Here is a 26,507-nt window from a genome sequence, read left to right on the forward strand (position 1 = left end):
CTGGTCCCTTCTCTCCGCGTTGTCATGTTCATGCGGATTTGCTGTTAAACTGGCCACCCAAGTTTCGTCAGGAGGCACCAGTCGAGATCCGAATCCGGCCCTGAGTCTGGCAGTTTGGAAACTTTCGCGCCAAGGGCTCCCGCGCGGTTTTGCGCCATCCAGATGACAGCAGGGGATGGTGGTGGGATGCGTGTAAGCCACTTCCGGGACACACCCACACACACGCACCCACACACACCACGCTCATGTTCGTTCAGTGACAGCTCGTTCGTCCCGGCGTTCTGGAAGGGCTGTCAAGGATGAGGAAGGATATAAGGGCCCCCCTTCCGTCGTGATTGGCTGGTAGAGCAGAGCCGGGATCTGTGTTGCATATTGCGCCCTGCAGCAACTCCAGGCCCGTGTGATGGCTGCCATAGCGAGCCAATGAGCGCTCGCTTCGGGGCCTCTCTCACGCTTACCGTGCTTGGTCTGCTTCGGACACTTCTTGCCGATCGCTCAGCAGTAGAAAACCATAACGATAAGAGACTCCGTCACGGCCGGCTTTCCTGATGTGGTGTCGTTTCGTCCACCCATACACCGTCGATCCAACTGTCGACGCCGTGCTGAGCATGTGGGCGGTCTGGCTGCTCTGCTGTCATCCCAGCGTTTCCGAAATGGCAGCTATCGACCGCTAATGGGCAAACCAATTCATCCATCCACGGTTTCCTTTCACTTCCAGGTTGCAAAGTGTCGGCTCATTGTCGACACGCAAATCATCGCACCGGCAGTCTTGTCCATCCGTCTGTATCCAGAATCGCTCGCTGATTCGAGTTGGAGAAACGGCCGATCTGAGGCCCGTTTGAGAGAAGGGATACAACATTCGTTCAAACTTTTTGCTCTTTTCCGCTGCGCGCGCGCATTACTCTTTCGCCCAACCGGGAAAGGGTTTTTTTTAACAAGAATCCGCAGGAACAGCTGCAGGGCCGCTGTTGAAAGCTGATTTCATTTATGGATCGCTTCGGTTTGGGGGAACGGGGAATAACACTACCTTTGGTAATGAATTAGATGACATCCCCATCAACCTGCGAACGGATATATCAAGTAGTTAGGGTACATACCTGCCTACTCCGAGATTCCTGTCAGTGGGTCGTTAAGATGGGCATCTTCCCGAATGTGTAGGGACGCGTGGAGCATAGCGGGACGAAACAAGCACCCCGCTGTCTGCGCCTGTGAACTGCGCAGGACATGGCGGACACAGTATGCACTGAACACGGAAGTATGTAGTGGACGGAGTACTCTGTACCTGAGTTGGCTTTCAGAATCCACTGCGGGGTGTTCCTTGACCCACCCGACAAACCTGCATTCCATCCTTAACCTCATCGCGCAGCCGAGAAGGGAGGGGCAGATCTCGGACGAGATTTCCTTGGGGTATTCACAGGAACTAGGAAGGAACACCCACTGATTACTAATTTGACGGGCTCCCATACGACCAACACTAGCGTAAATTGCAACGAATCTTCGACTCCTGCGTTGACATGCAGATGGTGAGCTAGTGAAATTCGTACCGCGGGGTTAACGATTTTCGGGTAGGCTGCTCACCGTCAAGCTTTTCCGCTACACCGTCGCTCGCATGTACGGATGAACCATGGTGTAGTTATTCTTTCTCGGAGGCTGATGAAGCAGCGAATGGAGGGGCACTCGCCTGCCCCTTGCAGCGGTTCGACGTAAGAGAGCTGGGGGGTAGCCTGTCTGACCAATCACCGTGTTTTTTCCCCTGTGTCACATGGATTGCTGGCTCCATCCGGCCGTCTCCATTCGGCAGCTCTCACATGGCTCTGCCCCTTCCGCCAAGGTCCCGAAACACGACCACCTCAATTCCTGCCGCAAGTGCCCGACAGGAAGCCGAGTGAGGATTCCCAAGGCTGTAAGCAGAACGCCATGCATTCATTGACCATGGCATTGTGCTGACGCCCTCTGTTCGGGGCACACCCACCTCGCGCCACGAGAAGATAATGCTGATTTCAAACGTACGTACAGATTATATCTTTCAGCTTCCCACACGGAAAATCGACTCAGCGCTAGCGAGCTAACGTTAGCGTCAAAAGATGGTGTGTGTCAATGGCTGATGGGGCCTTTTGCTGTGCAACATGCAAAGGTACCGTATGACCAAACTGGCACACTGTGCAGGCTGTTTTCACCCAGGAACAAGGCGCTCCACCTGTCCTCTTGTCTCAGCCAAGCGAAGACCTAGGGCCCCCGCGGATCTGCTCGAAATAGAAAAAAGAAGAGGGGTGAGAACGAATGTGAAAGAAAAGAAGAGAAAAGAGAATGAAAAATGAAAGATGCAAAAAGCGAATAATGCTACACAGCAAAAGGCGGGAGATTAGCTATTTTTGGTCCGCTGTTCCTGCGCGATGAGAGCGTTGAGAGACAGCATTGCATATGGTTTCAGATCGTGGCCAAGAAACCAAAGCAGGATTTGCCGGGTTGAAACAGCGCGGCTATATCAACCATGATTTGTTTTCTTTGAGACCATTGCCATACTCAAGGCATGTCCCTTGAACCCTGGGATTTCCTTGCTGTACATTCTTTTTCTGGCAATCTATGTTTCACAGTGAGGGAGGCCCGCCTTCGCTTATCACCTTCTAATTGCGCAAAGTACTATGAAGTGCAAAAGATATCGAATTCATTTGCAGACTGCGTAGTACATACGAAGTAATTAGGTCACTGCAGGTTGTGGTAGAGTGACCTCGATGTACGCTCATTGGGCTGTGAGCGCAGGATCGTTGGGTCTTGGCATCGAACTATTCCCCGTTCTTGCCATGCAGGTCCAGGTCAACCAACCAACACGGCCCGGGCAATCGTCCCAAGACGGAAGCGGCGTGATGGAGGAAGCAAGCTTTTGCAACGCTGGCCCCCACCCTCTCATCATTCTCAGCTGCAGTGTTAATGTTGTTCGCCGTGTGCTATTGAGCCATTGTACACCATCATGTGGTCGGTAGTTTCCTCTCCCTGGATCTAATAGAAGCGCATATGCTTGTCTGGATATACATCCGTACGTCTGGTCCATACCTAGAAACTAGTGTATGTACCGACATACATGCACTGAGTCTGACACAAACGCCATTCTTTTGGGCAAGGCTGAGAGAAATTAAAAAAAAAAAAAACATTACAACACTAGTTTACCAGACCTGGTTACCTCAGATCGAAGAAACAAGCCGACCGTAATTTGGGATTTCAATTCCTTCACTTCTCGACACGAGTCTTAGCGCTATTAGGGCCGAGTCAAAAGCAGCACCGACCCCGATTCTATCGTGCCGAACAATGTTGTACTGGCAATCCCAGACTGTCTGCACAGTGCGCTTCCAGGTCGACCCCAGCCGGGAGGTTTTGAAAGCGGCCCACCACCCCTGACACACCCTGGACCATCCTCCCACACTCGCCAGAGCGTCGAGACGTGCAGATTTCCCTGCCTCGTCCTCCGTTCATCAATCCGATTCACTCATTCGCCCTCCCTCGCCCTGTCTTGCGGCAAACGACGCGCACACACACGGACACACAGACACGGACACACACACTCCCTCTCTCAAACTTACGCACCGGGCCGCACTCAATCAGGCACCCGAGCTTCCTCCCCTTCACCTGCGCGAATGGTTTCGGCACAACTTTAAGCATTGCAGGGTCCCTTCCATCTTCACTCCCCTCACATTTCCCTTTGTGGCGCTCGTTGCTTGCCCCACTGACAGGCACTGGGGGACCCCTTCCCAGCTGTTGACCGAGCAAGAACCGCTTCACCCCAACCCAAGGGCGCGACAAAGAATCCCAAACCGAACTGGTGTTGACAACTTGACCGAACAGCACCAATTCTTCGACAAGCTCCGGTCAGATTGACGCCGTCGCTCGCTTACGAGATCAACACCAAACAATCATCGCCCCCCTCCTCTTGCCCGGCTCGATTGGTGCGCGTTACCCCGAACAGCGGCCGCCCCGAGTATTCTGCTACTTGCTGCACAAACAAGTCCTCGCCGAATCCCCGCCCCTATCCTCCACACGGGGCGCCGAGAAGTATCTCCAAGAGAAAAATAAAATCAGAAAAAGGAAAGAAAACAAAACCGAACACTCCAACGGGCAAATTTGCGCGCCGCGTCGCCGGCGCCGGCTCTCTGCCGCTTTCCACGTCGAGAGACTTCAGGCCCGGCAGCCTGACCACCTTTGAACGTCTCCCCTGCGAGTACCAGTCAACATGTCAGTCATGTTGCAGACGCCTTCCCGAGCCTCCTCCGCTTCCTCTTCGTCGTTCCAACCTATAACACGCCAGAACACAATGTCCTCCTACGATGGCTCGCGGTCCGCCCGCCAGTCAAAGCGGTACTCTATGTCCGCTCTCTACATGTCCATGTCGGCCAACGAGTCCGACCTGGTAATTGAGGACGACCTGGCCAAAGGTGCGCCCCGATAGACAGGAGACAAGAGGGATAGTGAACCGGAGGGTATTGACTGCTTTCACAGCACAGAAAGTATTACGGGACCTGAAGGCTAAGATCTCGTCCCAGTCCAAGAAGAACTTTGTTCTCGAGAAAGATGTTCGCTACTTGGACTCACGGATTGCCCTTCTAATTCAGAATCGAATGGCTTTGGAGGAGGTATGTCTGGGACGGCTTCAGGCCCGCTTACCGGATTGTGCTGACACGCAGACAAGCAAAACGAAGTTGCAAGTCACCTTGAAGACGCCACCGAGGTGCAAGAGGGCACATTTCCCAACGATGAAAAGACGCAAAAATACGGAAACTTGATGTTCCTACTGCAGTCGGAGCCCAGGCACATCGCTCATCTCTGCCGCCTGGTTTCCATGTCCGAGATTGATTCGCTGCTCCAGACCGTCATGTTCACCATTTACGGCAACCAGTACGAGAGCCGGGAAGAGCACCTACTGCTAACCATGTTTCAGGTAGTGTAGGCTAGGTCCAGGCCGACGACTCGTTCGCTAACCGCCTGTCGCAGTCCGTCCTCACGTACCAGTTCGATAATACCCCCGAATACTCGTCCCTCTTGCGAGCCAATACCCCCGTTTCGCGGATGATGACCACGTACACAAGGAGAGGGCCCGGCCAGAGCTTCTTGAAGTCGGTATTGGCCGACAGAATCAATAGTCTGATTGAGCTCAAGGATCTGGACCTGGAGATTAACCCGCTTAAGGTGTATGAGCGCATGTGTGAGCAGATCGAACAGGACACTGGGAGCTTGCCCGCTTCGCTGCCCAAGGGCATCACGCAGGAGCAGGCTGCCGAGAATCCCCAGGTCCAAGCCATCATCGAGCCGCGATTGACGATGCTTACCGAGATTGCCAACGGCTTCCTGACCACCATCATCGAGGGCTTGGAGGAGGCGCCCTACGGTATCCGGTGGATTTGCAAGCAGATCCGCAGTTTAGCCAAGAGGAAATACCCCGATGCTAATGACCAGGTCATTTGTACGCTTATCGGCGGCTTCTTCTTCCTCCGCTTCATCAACCCGGCCATTGTCACGCCCAAGTCGTACATGCTCATCGACGGGACGCCCGCCGAACGCCCGAGGAGGACGCTGACCCTCGTCGCCAAGATGCTGCAGAACCTAGCCAACAAGCCGTCGTATTCAAAGGAACCGTATATGGCCAAGTTGCAGCCGTTTATCCACCAGAACAAGGATCGGGTTAACAAGTTCATGTTGGACCTCTGCGAGGTCCAGGACTTTTACGAGAGTCTTGAGATGGACAACTACGTCGCGCTCTCCAAGAAGGACCTCGAGCTGTCCATTACGCTCAACGAAATCTACGCCATGCACGCCTTGATTGAGAAGCACTCCGCGGAGCTCTGTAAAGACGAGAACTCGCACCTCTCCATCATCATGTCAGAGCTGGGCGCTGCTCCTCCGCAGGTCCCGCGGAAGGAGAACAGGGTGATCAATCTGCCGCTGTACAGCAAGTGGGAGACGGCCATTGACGACCTCACCGCCGCGCTAGACATCGCTCAAGAGGAGGTTTACTTCATGGAAGCCAAGTCCATCTTCGTGCAGATCCTGCGCACGATCCCGCCTACCTCGTCGGTGGCGAAGCGGCCCCTGCGTCTAGAGCGCATTGCCGATGCGGCGGCCACGTCTAAGAACGACGCCGTCATGGTCCGCAAGGGCATCCGGGCGATGGAGCTGCTCAGCCAGCTGCAGGAGCTCCGAGTCGTTGACAAGAGCGACGGCTTCAGCCTGCTGCGTGACGAGGTTGAGCAGGAGCTGCAGCACCTGGGCTCGCTCAAGGAGGTCGTGCTCGCCGAGACGCAGAAGCTGGAGGAAGTGTACAAGACGATCCGCGACCACAACGCGTACCTGGTCGGACAGCTCGAGACGTACAAGAACTACCTCCATAACGTGCGCAGCCAGAGCGAGGGAACCCGCCGCAAGCAGCAGAAGCACCAGGTCCTGGGACCTTACAAATTCACACACCAGCAGCTGGAGAAGGAGGGCGTCATCCAGAAGAGCAACGTTCCAGACAATAGGCGCGCCAACATCTACTTCAACTTTACCAGCCCGTTACCGGGAACGTTTGTCATTTCGCTGCATTACAAAGGTAACTCCCATTCCTTTATTTTTCGTCTCTCCTCTTTCTTCTTCTCCACCCCCTCTTCTTCGATCTCTGCGCAACAAGCCCGGCAGGACACTGACAAACCCATCTGCAGGACGGAACCGCGGCCTGCTAGAGCTCGATCTGAAGCTGGACGATCTCCTCGAAATGCAAAAAGACAACCAGGACGACCTAGACCTCGAGTACGTCCAGTTCAATGTGCCCAAAGTGTTGGCGCTTCTCAACAAGCGGTTTGCGCGGAAGAAAGGGTGGTAGGGCGCCCGTCATTTTCCATTGTCGCGGCCCAATTTCTCCTGCCGCCACTGCTACCACTACTGCTACCATCGCTGCGGTCTCGCTTTCTCCGGCTCTCATTTTCTGCCTCGAGACCGGCGCTGGCACGAGGACGAGGAGGAGGATTTGCTCACCTAAATTAATACGACAGCCACTTGCTTTCCCGAATCTCTCCTGCGCCCCTTTCTCTCGGTCTCAGGGGCTGATTGGGAAGAGGTGGGAATGACTGGTTTGGATGGTATTGGAATGAACGTACGGGACGACAAGAAGGGAAGAAAACGGGAGGAAAAGAAGTGGGGGGCGGTCTCTTATTTTGCTGAGTTTGCGACGGTTTTCGCTGCTGTTGTTGGCCGTTTTGTTTGTCGCGATTGTATGACTCGGTACGGCACCTTGATACCACTGTCGCTTGTTTGTTTTCCCGTTATCCCTTGGTCTTTTTTTTTTTTGTCTCTTTTCTTTTCTCTTGATTTTATTTTCTTTTTCTTCTCTTTCTCGGTCCTCCTCTCCTCTCCTGATACTCAGCCGTCTCTTCCGCATTTGCTTGTTTCTATTTCTTTGGTTCGGCTCGGCTTCGTCGGGTTCCCCGGTTGGCGGGAGTTCAGAATACGGGGGAAATCCCGAACGAGACTCGAAACGTGCCCTCGTCGGGTTTGTATCGCGTCGTCCTCGAAGGTTTCCACGCCATTCCGGCTCGTACCTACCGCTTCACGGTTTCGAATCCCTGATTTGAACGAATGGACAAACCGGCAGTGCCTAAGTCCGGTCACTGGCTCAAAGGGCCTTAGTGGCAAGAGGGGAGCGGTGATTGACAGATGGACGAATGGATGGTTGGATGGATGGACGGGCGGACGGGCGGACGGGTTGGGGGGGAGGGGGGAATCAACTAATGTGGGTGGGCTAGCACGGGTACAACATGTTACGATGAGAAATGAGGATGGATTTCATTGAAAGGCACGCAACATAGGTGGAAAGGTGGCCGACAGTGGAGGGATTAATAAGGGCACATCGAAATAGGGGGGGGATGTGAGGTTTGCCTACTTTGATGGCGGTAGGGGGCATGTGTGATACAATGGTGGCCCCTGGGAGTTCAATGTATTTGTAGGCAGGCAGGCACGCATGCAGGTGCTGCAGGTTTCTCGGCTGGTCCGAAGCGGCTCGCTGACTGTCGAACTTTTTTTTTTTTTTTTCCTGGGAGGGATCACGTTGTTTTCCTGGTTTGTGTTCTGGGCCGTCACGGGGCCTTCCCGCTCAGTTTCTCATCCTGTTCTGACTGCCTTTATTTCATTCCTACAAGTCGCTGCCGACGCGAGGCCGGTTGCAGGGCTATTGAGCTCTCGGTGAAAATACTGCTTGAGGTTGCCTTCCTATGGTGACATGGCGCGGTCCATGGTGGTTTATGTTGTGGCGCTCTTTTCATTGGGGTATTCTTGTCTTGTGTCTAGACGTTTACGTGGTGGAAGCTGCTCGTCCAAGAGAAGAATCGCATACCAATTGACAATTACCTGGAAACCCCCGCCCCCATCGGCTCCTGCGCGGGTGGGATTGACGCCCTTAATGCCCGAGTCTATCTCTTTCGCTCGAAGTATGTGCCCCGTATGTTGCACCACCACAGCGGCCCAGCGAGATGTTAGGTGCAAAAACGACAGGTTCGCTACCATAAACCATGTATGTATATTGCATATTACAAGCCAAGTGGGAGTGGGGTGAGCTTCGTGCCCGTATCATGAACGGTGTGCTTCCGCCTGGGCCGACTCCCTGAACCCGATGCCAACAAGCGGCGCGCTTCATGCCGGTGGGGGTATGGAAACGATACATCAAGGTGGCGACGCAGGGCGCTTGTCCGGCCACTTGCGGGAAGATTGCGCCGGTTCATCCCCTCAGAGATACGCCACGTTGCTGTGGTATGTGCGGATTACCTTTGTTGGACTTCTTGATCGGACGACCTATGTCCTGACCAAGCTGATGGAAGGAAAAGAACGGAGAATAGAAATTGAGAGAGAGGAACAAAAAAAAAAAAAGAGTAAGCCTCCTCAGCAATGGATCTGGACAGAGTTGCTAATGCTGAGCCTCGATTGAATGGCTTACGCTCGAATGGTGGCGTGAGGCGGTGTAGGCCCTCTACCGTTGGGCTCACTCTCTAGAGGTCTAGACCCCCTCGACTGGATTGCGGCGACCATCATCCCACATCCGTACAAAATCGGGCGGTTTGGCGCATCTCCTCTTGGCGTGCCGCGGTTCCAATCATCAGGTGCTCGTGGGTTGCCGCAGACCCAAACCGTCTCGCTTTACTCCTCGCGTGCGAGCGCGCTGGCCCATGCGTCCCGCCGCATCCCGCCGGCCGTAGTTATTCGCGTGGGCCCCGCTGATGCGACGTCACAGGGCTGGGCCATGCACGCTTTCGCACCTCCTTGCCTACCTGGTAGGGTACAGAGGCAGATTGTATACCTACTTTCGCAGAGGCGGGCTGTACGGATTACTGCTGAATCCTTCGTCGCCGATGCATGTGGGCACTGTGTTGTAGCGTAAATTGTTACCGGCAGGCGATTACTACTCAAGATGTGTTGAAGACAGGACAGATAAGATGCAACCAGCAGAATGAATGCGCGATTTGGGTTGGCTCACCAGCCTGGACCCGCTGGCCTGGGAACTGATGGCATGGTGAAGGGCAGCGTTGGTGCGTGCTCGAGGCTCTGCCATGGCAAGGATGCTTTGGGCCTCTGCCATCTGATAACTAAGTTATCGGATTGGCCAGCTGCGGGCGGCACCCCAGGCACCCCAGGCACCCCAGGCACCCCAGGCCTCGGGCAACTCCTGCCGTCATGGCTGACATCAGACCACCCGTTCTAGTGGAGATCCCATGTTGTCTGAATGTGGGGCCCGAATTCGGGCCAGCTCAAACAGCCGACGTCCGCGGATACGGAATCCGCATCTGGCGAGCAACGTGCAAAATCAAGGCAAGGTTACCGGCATGCTCGCTCTGGTACGACGTCAACCCCGTGCGATGTCCGCCCTATCGAGAAAGGAGATGCAGGCTGCTGCCCTACACAAGGGACCCGTGTGGCCCCGAAATTGTGTAGGCAGGCGCGACTCCGGTGAGTGAGCGAGGCCCAACCTGCCAGTGTCGCAGCCACTGCGACTCGATTTCACTGCTGCGGATCACCCTGTTTGCCAGCCGAATCTCCTGTTCTTCCAGAACAGGGCTCAGGCTCGGTGCTCGACGATACACTGCTGGTAGTGGACCTCCAACGTGGGTGCGTCCATGTTATAAGAAGGACTAACATTCCCCTCGCTCAGGACGGTTGCTGTCCAACTCCCCAAAGATTCAATCGATCCCATTCAGTTCTACCTACGTTGGAACTGGACGGTCTTCCCCCCCACTAATCCCCAGCGAGCTGGTCAAAATATCCTAGTTTGCTACAGATCCTACAGAGCTCAGCCGAACTTAGCAATTTAGCAATCAATTCGCCATGGGCGACGCAAATGAGCTTGAGAGCATCAGCGCCTTTGGCTCTGCCCGCTCGACCATCAAGGGCGCTCCTCTCTCGGAGGAGGAGGTCAAGAAGTACAATGACTTCTTCAAGGCGAGTCTGTATCTCAGCCTCGGCATGATATACCTCCGCCAAAATCCGCTCCTCAAGGAACCCCTAAAGAAGGAGCACCTCAAAGCCCGACTCCTCGGCCATTTCGGCTCGGCGCCTGGGCAGATATTCACCTACATGCACTTCAACCGCCTCATCAACAAGTATGACCTTGACGCCCTCTTCATATCCGGCCCCGGCCACGGCGCCCCCGCGGTGCTCTCGCAAGCCTACCTCGAGGGCACCTATTCCGAGGTGTATCCCGACAAGTCGGAGGATGAGGAGGGCCTGCAGAAGTTTTTCAAACACTTTTCGTTTCCCGGCGGCATTGGCTCGCACGCGACCCCAGAAACTCCAGGCAGCCTGCACGAGGGTGGCGAGCTGGGGTATTCGATATCCCACGCCTTCGGCGCCGTCTTCGATAACCCCAATCTGATTGCCCTCACCATGGTCGGCGACGGCGAGGCCGAGACGGGCCCGCTGGCGACGGCGTGGCACAGCACCAAGTTCCTCAACCCCATCACCGACGGCGCCGTGTTGCCGGTCCTGCATCTCAACGGCTACAAGATCAATAACCCCACCATCCTCGCGCGCATCAGCCACAAGGAGCTCGAGAATCTCTTCCTCGGATACGGCTACCAGCCCTACTTTGTCGAGGGCGACGAGGTCGACTCGATGCACCAGGCAATGGCAGCGACTCTTGAGCACTGCGTGCTGGAGATCCGCAAGTACCAAAAGCAGGCCAGGGATTCCGGCGAGGCCTTCCGGCCCAGGTGGCCAGTTGTCATCCTCCGCACTCCAAAGGGCTGGACGGGTCCGCGCAAGATCGGCGACAAGTATATGGAAGGCTACTGGCGCGCCCACCAGGTGCCCATCACGGACGTCCGCGAGAACCCCGAGCACCTCAAACTCCTGGAGCGCTGGATGCGCAGCTACGAGCCCGAGCGGCTCTTCGTCGACGGCAGGATCAATCCGGAGCTCAGGGCGCTCTGCCCGACGGGGAACCGGCGCATGAGCGCCAATCCGGTTGCCAACGGCGGCCTGCTCCGGAAACCGCTCAGGATGCCTGACTTTCGCAACTACGCCCTCGAGGTGGAGAAGCCGGCCATCACCATGGCTGCCAGCATGCAAAACATGGCCAAGTTCCTGCGAGATGTGGTTGCCCTAAATCCGACCAACTTCCGCCTGTTTGGTCCCGACGAGACCGAATCCAACAAGCTCGCCGGGGTGTACCAGGCGGGCAAGAAGGTCTGGATGGGCGAGTACTTTGAGGAGGACGAGAATGGCGGCAACCTCGCGCCTGACGGCCGCGTCATGGAGATGCTCTCGGAGCACACCTGCGAGGGCTGGCTCGAGGGCTACATCCTGAGCGGCCGCCATGGCCTGCTAAACAGTTACGAGCCGTTCATTCACGTCATCGACTCGATGGTTAACCAGGTATGTTTAAGCTTAGTTTCGGGGTTTCGCCTCCCCTCGCCTCCCCTCCCGTCGCGGGGGTTGCGTTTGCGCTTTTCGAATTTCCCGCACTAACCCTTCTGTCAGCACTGCAAATGGATCGAGAAATGCCTCGAGGTAGAATGGCGCAGCAAGGTCGCCTCGCTCAACATCCTCTTGACCGCCGTGGTCTGGCGACAGGACCACAATGGTTTCACCCACCAAGACCCGGGCTTCCTAGACGTGGTGGCCAACAAGAGCCCCGAAGTGGTGCGCATCTACCTGCCGCCCGATGGTAACTGCTTGCTGTCCTGCATGGACCATTGCCTCCGGTCGTCCAACTATGTCAATGTCATCGTCGCCGACAAGCAAGAGCACCTGCAATACCTGTCCATGGAAGACGCCATTGTGCACTGCACCAAGGGCGCCGGTATCTGGCCGCAGTTCAGCACCGACCACGGTGCTGAACCGGACATCGTTATGGCGTCCTGTGGCGACATCGCCACCCACGAATCGCTAGCTGCGATCGATCTCCTTCTGCAGCACTTTCCCGAGCTCAAGATCCGCTGCGTCAACGTCGTCGACCTCTTCAGGCTCATCTCGCACGTCGACCACCCGCACGGGATGACCGATGCCGAGTGGGAGGCCCTCTTCACCGCCGACAAACCGATCATCTTCAACTTCCACAGCTATCCCTGGCTAGTCCACCGGCTCTCGTACAAGCGGCCCGGCGCGTGGCGGAACCTGCACGTGCGCGGGTACAAGGAGAAGGGCAACATTGACACCCCGCTCGAGCTGGCGATCCGTAACCAGACGGACCGCTTCAGCCTCGCCATGGACGCCATCGATCGGATGGCGGGCAGCGGGGTGCTCGGAAACCGCGGGGCCGCGGCCAGGGAGGCGCTCAAGAACGCGCAGATCAAGGCGCGAACCGAGGCGTTCGAGAACGGTGTCGACCCGGATTTCTTGAAGAGCTGGACATGGCCGTATGAGCGGACCGTGCAGGAGGCTGTGCCAAAGCTGCTGGCCTGATTCTTCCTGTTCCTAATTTCTCCGTGCAATGGCTTTAGTCTTTTTAATCTTGTTAATACACCACCCATCTCTCCCTTCGGCGTTCTGAAGGAAATACAAGGCAAGCCAGAGGAGGAGTAGCGAGTTGAATGTTGGTTGGGGACACTGCAGGAATAGAGAGCGTCTTGTTTTGTAAAGAGGTCTGAGGACCCGACATCAACAAGTCACCAGACTAGCCACTGCCCGGCTAGCTCAATCGGTAGAGCGTGAGACTCTTAATTCAAGGTCCATCTCAAGGTTGTGGGTTCGACCCCCACGTCGGGCTCAATTCCCGGCAGCGATTGCCTCTCTTTTTCCATTTTTTTGTTCTTTCATATCAAAAGCATGGTTGCTACGGCTGGGTGCCTTGATAAGGGTTAGGGTCTGGTTGCTGTCTGCCAAACACGGTAACAAGGCAATCTACGGATCCGTACTCCGTACAGATTACTCCGTAACTATTTCCAATAACGGAGGGTATGACGTATCCGTATCGCTGAGAAGAATCCGTGTCATGGTACATACCCCTTCATGTGAAAGATTGTTTGGCAGGGCATGTACGATACGAGTATCTTCAGGAGAAAGAGCAAGGGGCGACGCATGCTGCTCGATTCTGTCTATTTTCTTCTCTTGTCGTTTTTTCCTCTCTAGTAAGGAGTTATATGAGCATTACACATTACGCCCGACGGGTTCGTGCGAGCTCGCGCGGCTTGTCATTTCTGCTTGGCGGCGTGCACATGGTTCTAAAGTGAAACAAGCATGAAGTCCCTGCAGTTCAAGTCTCTACCGGGCTTCCCGCGCAGTTTTATTTTTTTTTCTTTTCTTTCATTTTCTTTTTTTCTTTGTTTTCTCCTTTAGCTACTTTGCTTGCCTGTGTGGGTAGCCGTTTGTGATAGAGGAACATAGCGTCCGCCAATTGTAGCGGTTCCCAGACCGGTGGGCCACCGAGCTAAGTCGGGAAAGGTCCCGAAGCAATGACGGGCATGCAATGTTCCTTTACGCATGCCATTGGCACATCGTTAATGTAGATACGTGAGAGTGTGCGACAGCCGTGGAATGAGCGGGTGACGTAAATGTATAGATATCCGGGTTGATTGTTAGTGACTTGCTGAGCAAGGCCGAGAGTTATCTTTCTCTACGGGGCAGATGTCATGGGGGAGGCGGCCGTGGGGCGTTGAGATAATGTACTGTACGGAATACTGTATGGAAGTTTAAGGTAGGTTAGGTACGGCAGATACTGTACTGCGTGTGTGTTGTGTGTGTGTGTGGGTGGGTGGCAATGAGGCTCTCCGTGCTCGACCTTCTACAACCTGCCAAGTTGGCCAATCGTGTAGCACAGTCTCGATTTTCCGTTCACTCAACGTTACAATCATATTGTAAGCCGTTTGTGCGGCGGGCAGTCATTATGACGCGGAGTGGGGACGAGGCGGCAACAGAAGCAGAAAGGCCGCGGGTTAGGTGAGCAAACAAGCGAGGGGCCTTGGCATTTCTTTTTTTCCAAGGGTGCCTTACGGCAGCCTGGCGGGGACCGGGGTCAATTGAGGATAAGGCAATGCGGGACACGAGGGGAAAGGAATCATAATAATCAACGGCTTACACTAGGCCCATGCCAGCCCCTCCCAACTTTTGTTGGTCGGAAGCTTCGGCAGCTCGGCACAACATCCCTTACCTCTAGAAAAGACGTGCGACGTGCTATCGTGTTATCCATTTCTCCGTCCGCCCTGCAAGTGTGCAAGATCGCACGGAACCTACGACCACGGCGATCCATGGGAGCATTTGCCATCGATAGGCTCTTTCTCATGTTCGGCTCAGGGCGCTGCAGAGGGCCAGGACCCTTTCGTCTAGCCACGGGGTTGCTGCTTATTAGATCGGGATGGTGACCGGGCGTGCTCATTGGGCAGACGGGGGCCATTGTGCACGGTCCGCAGTCTGCCACCCCTGTCCTGCCGGCCGAGAAGCTCCGGCAAAGGTTGAATTGGCGAACCACTTCTGTCCACTAGTTAAAACTCGCTCTCCACCCTTTGCCTTTCAGTATACTAACGTTATTTGGCATAGCAATCGGCTGACGTCACAACGGTTCTGTAGAAAACTGGACCGTAAGTGAGGGACCTAGTAAGTTAGCTTCAGGGTGTAGGGTAATGTAGTTTGTAGCGAGTGCGCAGGACGGATAATCCGAGGGGTTGCACACTGTCTGATGACGAAGTAGTGTAGTGTAGTCTCCAGAATCTCCCGAGATGGTGGTTCCTTGGTAAACTGACAGTTGCCATCCCCTACGCCAAGAATCACGAGATTAACTTGCTATCTTGGTGGTGCACGTCCAATTCTCGGTTGCGTTATCATCACGCGCGTTGGGAAGAGCTCCGGGTGGCTCCTGTGGGTGCATGTGCAAAGGGTCACCAATGGAACACACGATAGCTTAGGTCCGATCCCCTTACGAGGAATAAAGTATGGTATACGGAGTAGTAGCACACGGGGCCGTGTAGTAGCACACGGGGCAATAGGGGGCCTATCAGCAATCACACAGCGGCACGGTTTCTCAAACGCGGCGGCCCCCAGTCCGAGCTCTCCATCAACCCCTTATTAGGCGATCCTGATCACCACCAGATAGTTAACGAGAAAGACAACTGTCGTTAGGGGAAAGCGAACTCCCGTCGTTAGTGTAGGGCTCGTAAAAGTGACGCAAGAGCCACTATTGCCGGCGGCGCCGATGGCACACAGGTACACTAGATTGTCGAGCATCGTGACAGTTCTTGGCCGAGGGGAAAGGATTGATTCGGGTATGACCGCGGGGGATCCGAGTGGTGTGTCAAGGGTGGCATTTGGAGTTGGGGCGCATACAGTGTAAGTGTACAGTACGCGCACCCAGCACGCAGGCCAGGCATCTTGCCAAGGACGAGCACGAAGCCAAGAAATGCCAGAAGGGCCTAGAACGTTGAGCCGGCACTCCAACCACGCAGAGACATCTGGGAGACGCAACGGCTAACACTTGCAACGTCCGTCCTTTTGCGTGGAACATCGAATTGAGAGCGAGGAGTTGATGAAGCTCGAGAATTGCAGTGCCAAATTGGTCAGGTGAGATGCTGCTCTTGGCCGTGCCGCCAGGAATCAATCTCTCCTCCCCCCCGCTCTTGCCCTGCATCTCTAATGTGCAACATCTGCACTGTTCAAGGTGCATGGTTATGTATGTACGCCTAGGTGGGTAGGGAGACGATAGTGTAGTGTACAGTGGACTGGAGCGCGTATGTGTTCAGCGGTGAGGGCGCTTTTTCGCCCGTCTGCCTGGAATGCATCAGCCAGTGGCGACCTTACTCATCGCAAGCGAAGTTGTGGTATGTCTGACAGGAGACCCAAGAGTTCTGGAAGATGGCAAGCAGGATAAGATGGCTTCTGCTCCATATAAGGTAAGCACTTCATTCTACTCTGTACGGACGTAAATGCCAGCCAAGCAGGTAGCAAGCGGAGATAAACCTAGTGTAGTGCACCTAAGGTATGCATGTACCTTAGGTACCTGAATGTGTTCCCATGGAGCGGAACCAAGGCAGCGGAGAGAGGAGATACAGATAGATCTCTACTATGTAAGCCTTGAAGTTAGGCAGTTTGGGAAAAAAACTCCGTAGTGCAGACTGGAAGGGATGTGGTGTACTGTCCATACAATACATAACGTTACATACCATGAACGGCAGCCTCCATCCATACGGTGTGGGTCTTGCCAGTCGGTATCCGTAGTACTGTGGCAATCGGCTGTTGCGCTGGTCAGGTCCAGGGTGGACCCGCCAATTGACGTAACAGCCCAGCAGCAGCTCGATCGAGATCGCGCACGCGGGCGCCCACTTAGTACCCGCCGCCGATCGGATCCATCCACAACTATCTGGTGTGTACTTGGTACGCTAGCAGGAGTAGCCGTCCTTGGTAAGACGCCTGGGAAGTCGAGGGAAATAGCCGGCTTCCAACTGTTTCCACGTCTGGGACCAAGCATCAGACCTCGCAAGCGCCCGCCCTATCTTCTCCGCATCCAAGAACAGGAAATTTGCTCCAGAACAGCGTACAAAAGCGCCCCTTTTCCTGTGCTTTCCCATCTCTGTTAGCTTGCGTTTCCCAAAACCTCAGACCCCTTCTGAAACCTCTCAACCTCCTCCACGAATCAAGTGTTGCTATAGTTAATTCATACTTTTTGCGAGATCCAAGCTCCCAGCCCTTGACCTCCACGTGCTATCTGAACCCTTGGACCCTGCACTTCTTTGAGACCTGCAGTGAGCCCGGGGCTCCTAAAGTGTTCGAACTCGCTCCTTCTGGACGAAGCTGTTGCGTTGTACCTGCCCTCGGGCCGGCCCATATCCTGCCGCCACTATCTACGACAGTCGCCATGCCCACGAAGCGTCTCTCGCCTTTGGCTGACACGAATGATGCGGTAAATTTGCCCCTCAAGAAGGTAAGAAATACGTCCTGCTCCTCTTCTCTTCCCAGCTCCTTGCCCTTTGGCCCACGTCCATCCCCGCTGACAAGCCGCCTCTCACAGACCCAACGGACACACGAGGAAAACCAGGAGAGGGCGTACATTGCGGCCTCGCGCAGGGCCGACCGCGACATCGAGCACCGGATCCGGTCCGCCCTGAAGGCCTCCGAGTGTCGCCGGAAGCGGACCGGTCGAGGCCTCAAGATCACGCGCGAAGCAGTCATTGGCGACGAGCAGTACGAGAGCGAAGATGATGACCATGCCTCTCGCCGATTCAGCATGCCCGCCGCCACCAGCACTACCGCTTCCAGCCTCTCCAACCCCTACGTGCAGTCGCCCAGCCGCGCTGCCGACCGCTACGCCGAGATCGACGCCTTGTTCGCCAAACACTTCCCCCACGTCCAACTCTCCTCGCAATGGTCGAGGCAACATCAGACAACACACCGATACAGTTATTCGCAGCCTTCCTTGGGCCTGCAGGCACAGGCCCACCGGGGCTGGTACGTCCCCCGGTTCCAGCAGCAGCAGCAACAACACCAACATCACCAAAATAGCCCGGGACAGGTACCCGTACTAGTTCCGGCCACTTTCTCCAATCCGGCGACGACGACGACGACAACGACGATGACGACGACATCACCAACAGCTCCATCATCAGCAACCACAATAGCGGCACTAACCTCTTCCCCCCCGTGCTCCTCCTCCCCGGCCCTCCTCACCCCACCGGTCTCCTACCCGCTCCCACCAGCTGCCTGCGGCAACGGTGAAACGGCCAGATCCCCCACCGCCAAGTCCGGCTCCATGTCTCCTCTCGTTCTCGAGAACCAGCACTCGTCGTTGTCGTCCTCCTCCTCTTCCCGGCCCGGCAGCGCCTTCTCGGCCGCCGCGCAGCAAGCGACCGTCGGCCTGGGCCTCGCGAGCGGCTATCTCCAACAAGTCGCGACCGCCGGCGCCGGCGGTGACCTCGATAGTCACGACGGCGCGGCCGCGGCGCTGTCTTGTTGTTTCGGCGACCTCGGTTATTCGGCGGAGACGGTGCCGGCGGGGGTGGGAGCCGACGATCCGCTGTGGTACGGTAGCGGCGACCACGGCCCAGGCGCCACGGCCGCGGGCGGCCGCGGCGGCTTGACCGCCACTACCACCACGACTACTACTACTACTACTGCTGCTGCTGCTGCTGCTGCTGCTGCTACCACTACTACCACCACCGCCTCCGCCCCGGCCCAAGCGGGGTGGCAGAGCCGGAGCCTGTCGCTGCCCTCGGCGCTGGAGCAGTTCCAGTTCTTCCCCGCATTCGAGCAGGCCTCGATCGGGGAGGAGGAGCCGTCCGACGCGCTGATTGACCCCGGTATCCTGGCGTCAGGGTCGGGTGCCGCCGCCGGGTCGGGGTCGGTGCCCGTCGACGGGTTCGACGCGGGAGCGCCCGGCGAGCCGTGGGCGGACTGGATTAATCTCGACGGGGACGCGCCTGCGCCCCTGGGTGTCGAGGTGTGATATTGTTCTCCGTTTTCTCTTCTCTTTTATTAGTCCGATGATGATTTGCTGGATGAAGTGATCATCACTTAATGATGGAACGGGCGGCATTATCTGAATCATCTTCCTTTGGGTGTTCTGGAGACTAGAATGGTTTTTCTCCAAAATGTGATATGGGAACGGGGAAAGATGGGCGACGGAGTTAATTTTGTTTTCTTGTTCCTGTGACGGTTGGATGCGGATTTTCTCCTGCTGGCGCTGCATCTTGGGTCAGAGTGGCCCTGTTCGATCTCGTTATCGTACTTGTCAGGAGCGAGGCGTCCGTAGCTACTTCCGCGGATGACTATCGCATTCGGTCGGTCGAATGCGTAATGAGTCGATGACAAGCTGGGGGTTAGGGAGATTGAATGTTTTCGCTTGAAAAGTAGAAGCACAGGTGAAGTGCCTAGCAATCAATTCCCAAGTAAGGTAGTAAGAGGGCAGACAAGCTTATAAATGTCCAAGCCATCACACAGCATTAGTGATTCATCATCGCGCTGGTCGACGTCACGATCAACCTCTTCTTTTCGGCCGATGTGACGGCGGGGGGGGGGGGGGGGGGAATGTGTTCCTCTTTCCTCTCCCGGATGGTATCCTTAGGCTCCTTCCGTTTTCTACCTTTGGGTCATTATGTACCAGGTATTGCGACCGCGCACCTTCTTGCTTGCTTATCTTGTCCTCATGTGCTCTGACCTCCTCTCAGGCTTTTCAGACTATGGCTCGCGACCCCTGCACCACTCTCGCACTCAAATCGTTCTTTCCTCTTCACACCTTGCCTAGCCTTGGTATCGATGATATAGTCTCCGAAAAGGCGTAAAGTGCGATTTCAAAAAAGAAAAAGACAGTTCTGAGGAAAGGAGGAACGAGGCTCCACTAACATCAGGATCTCGGTAAAGCGTTCCCAACCTGCCCGTGTTGTCAGGCCTTTTTTTTCTCGAGAACCTATTCTTTCCCCTACTGGGCTAGGCCCGTTGGCTCCTTAACCTTTGATTTACCTCGCTACAAACGCACACGCATCTCTGGTTAGCAAAAGCCAACTCTCATGGCCAAACGACCTACTAAGCCCATCCCCCCTTCCCCTTCCAGAGCGAAAACGTCAACATCCACGGCGGTAAAGTGAACATACCACGGCTGTCCTCCGCAACTTGGGCGGACCTTTTCTCCTCTTGTTGTCCTCCCTACCGCCACTGCCGCCAGAAGTATCGGTACCAGTAGCAGTAGTATCGCCGCCATGCTGCTGCTTGGTCGTCTTGTTGTCGGTCTCCAGCCGTTGAGAGACGGCCCAGCTGCCGAACCCGCTAATATCGTAACCTGACCGAGGCATCCTCGGTCACCCGCGGCGGGGAGGCGAATGTAAACGGGCCCGGGGGAAAGGGGGGGGGGGGGGGGGGGAAGGAATTAACAGCGTATCGGTGACCACTGGGCAAATATTGTCGGGAAAGGAGCAGGGCAGACCAGGGTTCTCGGTTACCCGGGGGGGCATGGAGGGAACTCTGGCATCTGTCGAAAACATTAGAACTCATTACACAGGTTTGTGGTTGCAACCTGAGGCTGGACTTCGGTAGCTCATATACCACCTCTCACTGCTAACGATGACAATAACAAACCTGTTGATCTTCAAACCTATCCACAAGCAGCCAAAGAACTGTCATGTCTTTGCTGTCAGGGAAAACACGCTGAGCCATCAGAGAGCAAGCCAACCAGCTCCTAATCCCACCTTTGAGGCGCGCTGATTCCTGGCCAAAGCGATGGATACCGCACAACCCGGGAAGCAGGATGCGTGAGAGTCAAAGAGCCGAAAGGATTTCCAACATAACCTTGTTGGCTGTCGAAAAGGGAACCACGGAATTACATCTCACAACACCCAGGCGGATGCGTGTAAAGATGGACCGGGTCACCTTCCGGTATGCAAGGTGCCGTGCTTGACCCCTGAAAGCGACGGGCGACGGGCGACAAGGAGATGGCCGAGCCAATGTTTCTTTCAGGGCGCACTCTGGGTATCATGCCCTTACTAGTTACCTGGGAACCAAGTCATGGCTCATATCGAGCGTCTAGGCCGCCTTTACCTCTCCTTCCACCCCTTCCTTTTCCAGGCCTTTCTTTTTCTTTTTCTTCTTCTCCTTTTTTACGTTTTCGTCAACGTTCTGGCCATTTGCGGCCTTTTCCTCTTTTCTGTCTCGTTTCTCCTTGCCCTCTCCCTCCTTTTTCCCTCGCTTCTCCTTTCCCTCTTCCTCCTTTCCCCCTTTCTTCTCGTACCCCTTTTTGTCGACCTTGCCTTCCGCTTTCGGTTCGGTCTTTCTTTTCGTCCCGAGCTCTTGCCCGACACCCTTTCCAGCCGCCACCCCGTTGACGCTTGTACTCTTCTTTCCTCCGCTCACCGGCCCCTTTGCCGCCGCCTTCCCAGCCTTCCCTTTCCCCTTTCCTTCTTCCTCACCATCCCCCGGTTTGGACACCTTCGGCATGCCCGCGACCCTCTCCCCCTCCGGGTCAGTCTCCTTGGCCCAGCGCACCCAGTCGTGCCGCCGATGCCTCCACAGGTCGCCGCGCCACGCGCGCCAGATGTTTCGCCCGAGCCACGTCTCGCGCAGCGCGCGCTCCTGGCGCTCCAGTTGTGCCATGATGTTCTCCTTGAGGTGGAAAGGCACGACCACGGCCCCCTCCGAGCTAGTACCGCCGCCCTTGGACGGGGTCGAAATGATCTCGGTGACGATGCCGTTGCCGTGCTGGGAGGTGGCGAGGGTGAAGATGTTGGGGAGTAGGGCGGCGACCAGGAGCTTGTGGAAGTGTGGAATCTGGGCCGGAGTAGCGAGGGCCTTGGTGAGAATGGCCGCTGTCGAAGGGGAGGTGGTGGCCATGCGGAGGAGTTGGTCGGACGAGAGGGCGAGAAGGGAGTTCTGGATCGCTTTCGAAGGCTGGCCCGGGATGTCGAGGAGCGCGGTGGCGACCTGGCTGCCGTGGGAGATGAGCGCAGCTTTGCTCTTGGCTTCTGGCGTCTGGAACTTCTTCTCCTTGGTCTCGGGCTCCTGTTCAGGTTCGGAGAGGAGGCAGAGCTTCGGGACAATGTGCTTCCAGTTGCCGCCGCATGCTGCCGTTAGGGCTTGGAGGAGACTACCGAGTTCGGCGGTGGCACCGCGCACGTTGCAGCGCTCGAAGAGAGTCTTGATCACGTTGAAGCGGCCCTTTTCGACAAAGGACGGAATTTCCGGAAGCGCTTTCTGGACTGCATTGGCGAGGTCTTCCTTGTTCAGCCGGTTGAGCACCTTGATGGCGGGATATGAGGCGATATCGTTCCGCAGCAGGCTCTGGATGCGCGGGGCGAAGATGTTGGCCTGCAAACCCTTGAAGACTTTGCCTGGGCAGTGAGCGATCAGGGTCTCGAGGAGGCGCGACCCGATAGGATCGTAGAGCATGCTGTTGACAAACTCGCACGCCTGTGACTTCTCGTCGCTGAACGAGGCGAGAGCGCCGGGGACGAGCCTCTCGAGTAGAGACACCACGCTGCCCTCGCCTTCGGCAGCATTGCCACTCTCTTCTTCCTTCTTTGACTTCTTCGATTTTGAGAGCGACAGCTCCAGGTCTAGCAACAACTGCAGGGTCGGGTTGCCGGTAGGGTGCTTGGCGAGCACCCTCAGCGCCGTCGAATCCATGCTAGCCGTGGAGTCGCTGATGATCTTCTCTATCGCCATCGTGAAAGACGACGGGACCGCCCTCGTCTGCGTATTAAGCGCACTCGTCACGGCCGAGGCGCCCTCCACCGTCACGTACTCCTTGCTCTTGCCCTGAAGTAGCGACTTGGTGCCGGCCTGGGCAAGCGGCCTCCCCGAGAGCACCACGAGCAAGACTCGCAGCGCATGCGAGCCGTACCGATCCGACAGCAGAAACGAGAGATGCTCTTCGAGTTCATCCAGTGTCAGCATGAACAAATCCTCCATCGACGTCTTCACGGCCTCGGCAATCTCGGGCGCCATTGGTTCGTCATCGTCCGCGTCCCCCATCTCGACATCCTTGTCGGCCTCCCCGCTCAGCTCGGCCGTCACGACGGGGGCGCTCATCAGAAAGAGCTTCTCGCAGCAGTGGCTGGCAAAGCGGTGGGTGACGAGGGTCATGAAGTGGCCGGCAAAGGCGCCGAACAAGCGCTTCTTCTGGCGGGGGGTGGATAAGAGGATGAGGCGTTCCATGAGGCGCGAGCACGACTGGCTGCTGGCGAGCTTGAGCTCCTTGCCACGGGCCTCGCGGTAGACGTTCTGCAAAAAGATGTGGCGCTCCTCGGCGGAGGGGAAGTCGTTCAGCTCGAGCAGCTCGTCGGCGTGGCGGAAGTACTCCTGCTCCTGCTCGCCCAGCATGCCGAAGAACTCGCGCTCAAAGTTGCCGCCACGGGCGCGGGGATGGGCTGCGGACGCATTGTATCCTGCTGCATCGTTGCCGCCCTCTTCCTCGTCAAAGGGGATGTAATCGGCGTTCGGGTCGTAAGTGAAGAGGTCGTCGTTGGAGAGTTCCTGTTGACCGTCGGCGTCGTGCTGGCGCTGTCGTTTGGCGGAGCGCTCTTCCTCTTCGGCGAGCTCGCGTCCGCGCTTTTTGGCCCGCTTCTCGTCACGGATCAGCTGCCGCTTAGATTTCCTATTCTTGCCCATGGTGTTGTGTCGGCGAACCGCCTTCGTAGGGAGGTATCTGGACAATCGAGACCGTGGAATTGTACGAAAAAGCGCTTGTAGAAAAAGTTTATCTTATCGCTCGGTCGATTGGGAATCGAACCCTAACCCAGGCTCTTTACGACTGCGTTGCATACACCGCGCTCGGGCAAAGTACCTACGGATATGTGGCCAGCGAACCTGTTACCTCGTGCACACAACTAATCCGTACACATAATATTCGCTGATCGGCGACTCGGTCACATTATTTAGGAACGCCTCGCGCACATTGATGAAAATGCAAGCAATTGCTCCGTCGTCCCGGATGGCGGACCACAGTGCCTCCTGCCCTTCAGACCTGAACGACCCAAGAATCGCGGCATGCGCGCGTTTCCCAGTTTTCGCCCAGATTATGGAGGTCCTACATACACTACGGCCACACACCTGACTGCCCGCCCCTGTCTCAGGCGCCGTTATCCGTTCTGTTGTTACCTATGTGAGCCAAGCATACGATACACTACGGGTACGAAATATTCGTTTGGCACAGACAAACTTGCCGCAGTGCGACTGCCGCAAAAATGTATGGATTCCGCTCTCCGTGTTTCACAGATAACTACGCTGACTCCTCTGTAAGGTTCGGACACTGCTCCGTAGCCACTGGGCGGCGGTTGTGGTTGGCGCCCCTCAGCCCTGCGGGCGATCTCTCCAAAGCGCCAATCGCACAACGGTTCCAGGCAACCGCTTCGGTGCCTCAGAACTGCCAAGCCTCCCCAGCCATCCTGCTGACACCCCAGTCCGGGACCGCCATGTGTGAGCAGGATCAACGGACCCTCCAGCGGTCAACATCGCCCATCCAGCTTCCGATCCCGCCCTTTAAGTAGTCCCCCATCCCGGCCATCGACCACAGGGGCAAAGCTGCCAGCGTCATGGTCCATCGGGCTGTTTCCCGTTCCTCAGTATGGCTCAGCCCTCTCCGCCAACCACGAGGCCAACCAGGGCCGCTCCCGCCAACAATACACGCTTCTTCGGCTCCCAGATAGGCGGCCGCTCCGTCATCAACTATGGTTATACCGACATGCCTTGGAAGCTCATGGCTTGGGATGTCTACTACTTCTTCAAGTACTCCTGGGCCATTCCTTACATTCTGTGGCCGCTCTCTCCTGCAGACTCGGGCGAGCTGAGCGAGCTCTCGCCGACAAAGGAGAACATCCGGGCTATCGCGATTCACGTTGTGTTGTGCATACTGCAGCTTGGCGGCCTGGTAGCGCTCCCAGCTCTGGCGGTGCTGCCGATTTGGACTGCCACCATCATCGTGGGCGTTTTCTTGTTTGTCAACAAGCTTCTGTGCATGCTGCTCAACGGCAAGGGAGTCGAGTATCATTCGGACCCCAAGTACGCGCCAGCACTGCCAGAACATGCCCACGAGCAATGGATTTTCATCAACGGGGTTGCGGCTGGGTGAGTCGGCATTCGCTCGTAGGAAGGGGGGCTTGGAGGAAGGAGGGAGGGGGGGGGGGGGAACAACTAAGGCGGACACTAACCCAGGGTCCAGGTCGCATTGGATGCAGACCAATCTCAACCGCCTCGCCGCCTCCTTCAAGCGGCCAATCCTTGGCATCCACAATAGAACGTGAGACTCTGCTCGTCTGATCCGGCCATCCATTGTCCCATGCTCACCATAACAGCTCTGGCATCTTGTTCGACGTTGTCGAGTGCCTCATCCAGCGCAACTGGGGATACGCCACCAAGGACGTACGGGTCTGTTACCGTATAATCAAGAAGAAGCTGTACAACCCGCAATATTCCAAAGTCATCTTCATTCTTCACTCGCAGGGCGCCATCGAGGGCAGCCTGATCCTGGACTGGCTCCTCCAGGAACTCCCTCAGGACCTGCTTTCCAAACTCGAAGTCTACACTTTTGGCAACGCGGCCAACCACTTCAATAACCCGCACCGCCACACCCGTACCCAAAACCTGGCAAAGCTCAACCCGTCGGCGGCATGCGTCGACTCGGTCCAGCTCACGCACAACCGCGACGAAGCCGCCCGTGTCCCCCGCCGCCGTTGCCCGCAGCCGGGATCCAGGCCCAACTCTAGTTCTGGCTCCAACTCCAACTCCAGTTCCGGCTCCGGTTCCGGCTCCAGTTCCAGTTCCAGTTCCAGTTCCAGATCCAGCTCCAGATCCGGCACCAGATCCAGCTCTAGCTCCACCTCCTTCGATCTAGATGACGCGGCCGATTCGTCCAACCGCCACTCAACCCCGACCACCACCGAGACGGAGAGCGGTGCCGGCACGGCCCTCTTCGCGGGCGCCGCCGGCAGCCCGCACCCCTCCCACCACTCGGACCGCGTCATCGGCTACATCGAGCACTACGCCCACACGACCGACTTCGTCGCCGTCTGGGGGGTCCTGCACTTTGCCACCTCGTCGCCGTCCTCCCAATTCGTCCCGCGCTTCATCGGCCGCGTGTTTGCGCGCACCAGCCCCCGCGGCGGCCACCAGATGGTGCAGCACTACCTGGACGGCATGTTCCCCCTCCGAAGGGACCCCGCGACCGGGGAGCTGGCGAGGAACGCGGACGGGGTGCCCCTCGGGGTGGAAGAGGAGGGGAACGAGTTCATGGAGAGCGAGGTCCTTGTTGGCGGTGGCGGGGACGGCACGGGCAGGGAGGAGGGCGAGGGAGAGGAACTGAGCGACGGGGAGGCGGCGGATGGAGAGGAGCAGGTCGAGGTAGTCGACGTGAGTCCCCATCCGGCGAGGGCGGAAAGCGGCGACGGGGGGGTCTCGCCGCGGAGGACTAGGAGGAAGCGGCAAGAAGGGGTGAGGGTCAAGGTCAAGGACGTGAGCCGGCTGTGGCAGTATCGGAACGGCCGCAGCCCGGAGGAGACGCCCCCTCTGCTTGTCAGGGGCAAGGACGGAGTGGTGAGGAACGCGACGATGTAAAACGAGGGATGTTTTGGGTCCACCGAGGCGATCGGGAGCCGGGCGAAGGG

The 26,507-nt window shown here is 56.7% G+C and overlaps 6 protein-coding genes and 1 non-coding gene across 7 annotated transcripts; 5 read left to right on the top strand and 2 right to left on the bottom strand.

Moving 5' to 3' along the window:
- Positions 1 to 4,303: 4,303 nt before the first annotated feature.
- Positions 4,304 to 7,005, top strand: P884DRAFT_202376 (Rho GTPase activation protein; the record flags this gene model as incomplete). Its single annotated transcript, XM_069438421.1, has 4 exons — positions 4,304 to 4,424; positions 4,489 to 4,622; positions 4,679 to 4,927; positions 4,999 to 7,005. 4 exons carry the CDS (start codon positions 4,304 to 4,306, stop codon positions 7,003 to 7,005), a joined length of 2,511 nt encoding a protein of 836 aa, XP_069296868.1.
- Positions 7,006 to 9,147: 2,142 nt separating this feature from the next.
- Positions 9,148 to 9,799, bottom strand: P884DRAFT_309200 (uncharacterized protein; the record flags this gene model as incomplete). Its single annotated transcript, XM_069445162.1, has 4 exons — positions 9,628 to 9,799; positions 9,485 to 9,593; positions 9,312 to 9,372; positions 9,148 to 9,278 (listed from the first exon to the last, which is right to left on the bottom strand). The coding sequence occupies exons 1-4, from the start codon at positions 9,690 to 9,692 to the stop codon at positions 9,148 to 9,150; spliced, it is 366 nt and encodes a 121-aa protein (XP_069296869.1). The 5' UTR covers positions 9,693 to 9,799.
- Positions 9,800 to 9,932: 133 nt separating this feature from the next.
- On the top strand, positions 9,933 to 13,171 carry P884DRAFT_32169 (D-xylulose 5-phosphate/D-fructose 6-phosphate phosphoketolase-like protein). The gene is made up of 3 exons (XM_069445410.1): positions 9,933 to 9,954; positions 10,157 to 11,877; positions 11,983 to 13,171. The coding sequence occupies exons 2-3, from the start codon at positions 10,330 to 10,332 to the stop codon at positions 12,904 to 12,906; spliced, it is 2,472 nt and encodes an 823-aa protein (XP_069296870.1). The 5' UTR covers positions 9,933 to 9,954; positions 10,157 to 10,329; the 3' UTR covers positions 12,907 to 13,171.
- P884DRAFT_t110 lies at positions 13,127 to 13,210 on the top strand. Its single transcript has one exon. It is a non-coding gene; the product is annotated as a tRNA-Lys (tRNA).
- A 4,074-nt stretch (positions 13,211 to 17,284) lies between these two features.
- On the top strand, positions 17,285 to 18,868 carry P884DRAFT_202465 (uncharacterized protein; the record flags this gene model as incomplete). Its single annotated transcript, XM_069438433.1, has 2 exons — positions 17,285 to 17,350; positions 17,438 to 18,868. The coding sequence occupies 2 exons, from the start codon at positions 17,285 to 17,287 to the stop codon at positions 18,866 to 18,868; spliced, it is 1,497 nt and encodes a 498-aa protein (XP_069296871.1).
- Positions 18,869 to 20,495: 1,627 nt separating this feature from the next.
- P884DRAFT_260759 (armadillo-type protein) lies at positions 20,496 to 23,510 on the bottom strand. The gene has a single exon (XM_069441487.1). It carries the CDS (start codon positions 23,227 to 23,229, stop codon positions 20,938 to 20,940), a length of 2,292 nt encoding a protein of 763 aa, XP_069296872.1. The 5' UTR covers positions 23,230 to 23,510; the 3' UTR covers positions 20,496 to 20,937.
- A 962-nt stretch (positions 23,511 to 24,472) lies between these two features.
- On the top strand, positions 24,473 to 26,457 carry P884DRAFT_300560 (uncharacterized protein; the record flags this gene model as incomplete). The annotated part of the gene is made up of 3 exons (XM_069444781.1): positions 24,473 to 24,972; positions 25,067 to 25,144; positions 25,200 to 26,457. The coding sequence occupies 3 exons, from the start codon at positions 24,473 to 24,475 to the stop codon at positions 26,455 to 26,457; spliced, it is 1,836 nt and encodes a 611-aa protein (XP_069296873.1).
- Between the last annotated feature and the right edge of the window lie 50 nt (positions 26,458 to 26,507).

The sequence above is a fragment of the Thermothelomyces heterothallicus genome (genome assembly GCF_042370625.1).
Source record: "Thermothelomyces heterothallicus CBS 202.75 unplaced genomic scaffold P884_scaffold_14, whole genome shotgun sequence".
Lineage (NCBI taxonomy): Eukaryota > Fungi > Ascomycota > Sordariomycetes > Sordariales > Chaetomiaceae > Thermothelomyces > Thermothelomyces heterothallicus.